This window comes from Chrysochloris asiatica, unplaced genomic scaffold (genome assembly GCF_000296735.1).
Source record: "Chrysochloris asiatica unplaced genomic scaffold, ChrAsi1.0 scaffold00009, whole genome shotgun sequence".
Classification (NCBI taxonomy): domain Eukaryota; kingdom Metazoa; phylum Chordata; class Mammalia; order Afrosoricida; family Chrysochloridae; genus Chrysochloris; species Chrysochloris asiatica.
In genome coordinates, this window is record NW_006408527.1 from 29,439,108 (window position 1) to 29,442,649 (window position 3,542).

General features: G+C 37.0%; 1 protein-coding gene across 1 annotated transcript in view; it reads right to left on the reverse strand.

Moving 5' to 3' along the window:
- The window catches only part of LOC102824771 (complement factor H-like), a 522,059-nt gene that overhangs the window by 193,783 nt on the left and 324,734 nt on the right, over positions 1-3,542 (reverse strand). The window contains 1 exon segment of the mRNA XM_006834236.1: positions 2,367-2,555. Coding sequence (XP_006834299.1) covers positions 2,367-2,555 — 189 coding nt within the window.

The window sequence follows — 3,542 nt, forward strand, 5'->3', positions numbered from 1 at the left end:
AGGACTTATACAAAGAAAACTACAAAACACTACTACAAAAGAGACTTACAAAAATGGAAGAATGTACCATGCTCCTGGATAGGAAGACTTAACATGGTGAAAATGTCAATACTGCCAAAGCAATTTACACACAAAATGCAATCCCAATCCAAATCCCAATGACATTCTTCAAAGAGCTGGTAAAAACAATTACAAACTTTATATGGAAAGGAAAGAAACCCAGGATAAGCAAAGCACTGCTTAAGAAGAAGAATAAGGTTGGAGGGCTGTCACTTCCTGACTTTAAAATTTACTACACGGCTACAGTGGTCAAAGCAGCTTGGTACTGGTATAATGAAAGATACACAGATCAATGGAACAGAATCAAGAATGCATCTACATACAGCCAACTGATTTTTGACAAAACACCTAAATATATCACATGGGGAGGTGATAGTCTTTTCAATAGATTGTGCTGGCAGAATTGGAAAACAATATGCAAAAGATTGAAACAAGACCTTCACCTAACACCTTATACACAAACCAACTCAATATGCATTAAGCACCTAAATGCGAATCCCAGAATTATGAAGGCCATCAATGAAAAAATAGGGACAAATGTGAGGGCACTAATTCAGGGAATACATAGACTACCAAACATTTTGAAAACTACATAAACAAAAGTAGACAAAAACTACATAAACAAAAGTAGACAAAAAAATAAACAAAAGTGGCATTGGTGGTCACAACATTGGATAGTGAGCTAGCCCATAATGAGAAATAGGTTTATATTTTCTAGAGAAGTTCTGAGTGGTGCAAATGTTTAATGCCCTCAGCTGTCAACTGAAATATTTGGGGTTCAAGTTCACCCAGCAGTGCCTTAGAGGAAAGGTCTGGCAATCTCTTTCCCAAAAAATCACCCTTAAAAGCTCTATGGTATACAGTTCTACTCTGACATACATAGAGTTGTCCTGAGTCAGAATTACCTAGTTGGCAACTGTTATTTTCTAGAGTTTTTAATTTACAAGTTAGAAGACATGGAGCAATATTTGATAACAACAAAAAATGTAGCTAGACTTACATTTCTTGACATTATATAATAGTTGATATCAACGTGCCATCCTCATAGACAAAGAAAGCTGTACAACATATGTTTCCAGGAGACTGGAAACTGAGTTGCACAGGACCATGATGACTTAAAGAATATAACAAGCAAAAAACCAAAGTTCTTTCTACAGCTACCTGGGTCTCTGTCCTGAGGCATTTCTAGACTGTGTTGCAGGAAGGAAGAATCCATTTCCTGCACTGGGACTAGCTAGATCAGTGTTCTGGAAGTGAGAGTAGCTAGAATTTACAGGGCAGATAACAGAGATGAAGTTTTACATAGAGAAAGCACTCTAGACATTTGCATGAGAAGATCATTGGCTCTTAGTTGAATATTGTATTGGGCATGTACAGTCTGGAATTCCACGAGGCTGGACCAGTAACTACTATGTTGTTGTTGTTGTTATGTGCCATGGGGTCGGTTCCGACTCATAGCGACCCTGTACAGGGTTTCCGAGGCTGTAAATCTTTATGGGAGCAGAAAGCCTCATCTTTCTCCCACAGAACAGCTGGTAGTTTCGAACTGCTGACCTTGCAGTTTGCAGCCTGATTCGTAACCACTACGCTACCAGAGCTCCTTAGTAACTACTATAAGGGAGTTATAAAGATGGAGAACTACAAGAGTTCAAACTGATCTGAGAGATGCCATTGTTTAAACAAAGGAAGCTGCTTCTAAATTCTAAGATGCTCATACACATTACTCTCAGGAGTACAAACTTTTAAAAAATCTAGATACTGACTGTTTATTGAACCAAGTATAAGAATTTAAATTTAACACATAAGGAAAAATATAAAAAACTGTCATATTCATAATACATTTTAACTAATAGTGGACTTATTTTTACTTTTATACTTTAGTTTTGTAAGCATTTATTGTCAACTGATTTGACAAAGTTAACACAAATACTAAATGAGTGTCACTTTAAAATAAAGGTACTATTCTGGTGTGATATTGTAGAATCAGCACTGGACTGTGATCCACAAGGTCAGTGGTTCAAACCCACCAGCTGTTCCTCAGAAACCCTCTACAAGGTTATGAGTCAGAAGTGACTCAATGGCACTTAACCACAACACCTTCAAAATGTTTCACTGCATTCTTGCTAATATTTTTGATTATTGCAATCAGTTGATTTATTTAAATAGGCTGATTATATAATTTGTACATCCATTCAGATCCAGCTGAAATAAAAAACAAATACATAACAATAGCAATTAAAGCAAGCAGAAAATCTGATAATAAATTTCCTTCCTTTATAGAATAAAAACATACCGGAATCTGAGACAACTCTATGTTTACTTACTGATACATTTGGGAGAAGAGGACCAGCCACTTTTTGCACATAAAATGTTTGTCTTATTATCTGCAAGGCTGTAGCCAATATTACAGTCAATTTTTACAATATCACCTTCCATGTGTATTTGTCCTGAAGATGCAGATTGACCATTCTCCACAGAAGGAAAGAAACATAATCCTAAGGAACAAAAATTGATCAATGTAAAAGATGGAAATGAAAAGGAACCAGAAAACTATAATTTCATTTTACATTATTTTTAAAAGAATAGCAACTTTTTGAAACTGAAGTGAAATATAAAAATAATTTTCTAAATAATTTAGGTCACACTAGTGGTTAGAATAAGGCTGCGAAACTCAAGTTCAGCATTTTGAAACTACCAGCTGTTCTGTAGGAGAAAGATGAGGTTTTCTGCTTCAGTAAAGATTTAAGCCTTAGAAACCCTGTGCAGGGTCATGATGAGTCAGAACCGACTCTATGGTACTTAACAACAACAACAACAATAATCATACTATAGGAGTCGTGGTGTGGCGCTGTGGGTTAATCCACCAGACTGCAAAGCCATTTGAACCACAATGTTGGCGGTTCAAGCTCACCAGCTGCTCCTCTGAAACCCTATACAAGGTCACTATGGGTCGGAATCGACTCGACGGCACTTTACAACAATAACAACAACAACCATGTTATGGGATAAGCACTGCATGACTATCCACAAGGTTGAAGCTCAAATCTACCAGCTGCTCTTTGGAAGAAAGATGAGGCTTTCTGCTCTGGAAAGATTTACAATCTTGGAAACCCTATAGAGGGGTGGCTATGATTAGGAATCAATTTGATAGCTGTGGGTTGTTGTTTTTTTTTTACTATAATTTTATATATATTGAAATATTTATGTGATTTCTTATATTAGTAGTCCCTGATTTCTGACATATTTGAGTTATGATACACTGCACTTACAACCATCTTTTTATTTTGTACTTCTTATTGTTAGTAATGTTATTGTTGTTGTTAAGTGCCGTCGAGTCGGTTCCGATCCATAGCGACCCTGTACAGGGTTTCCGAGGGTGTAAATCCTGACGGGAGTAGAAAGCCTCATCTTTCTCCCGCGGAGCGGCTGGTAGTTTCGAACCGCTGACCTTAAGGTTCGCAGCCCGATTCATAACCACTATG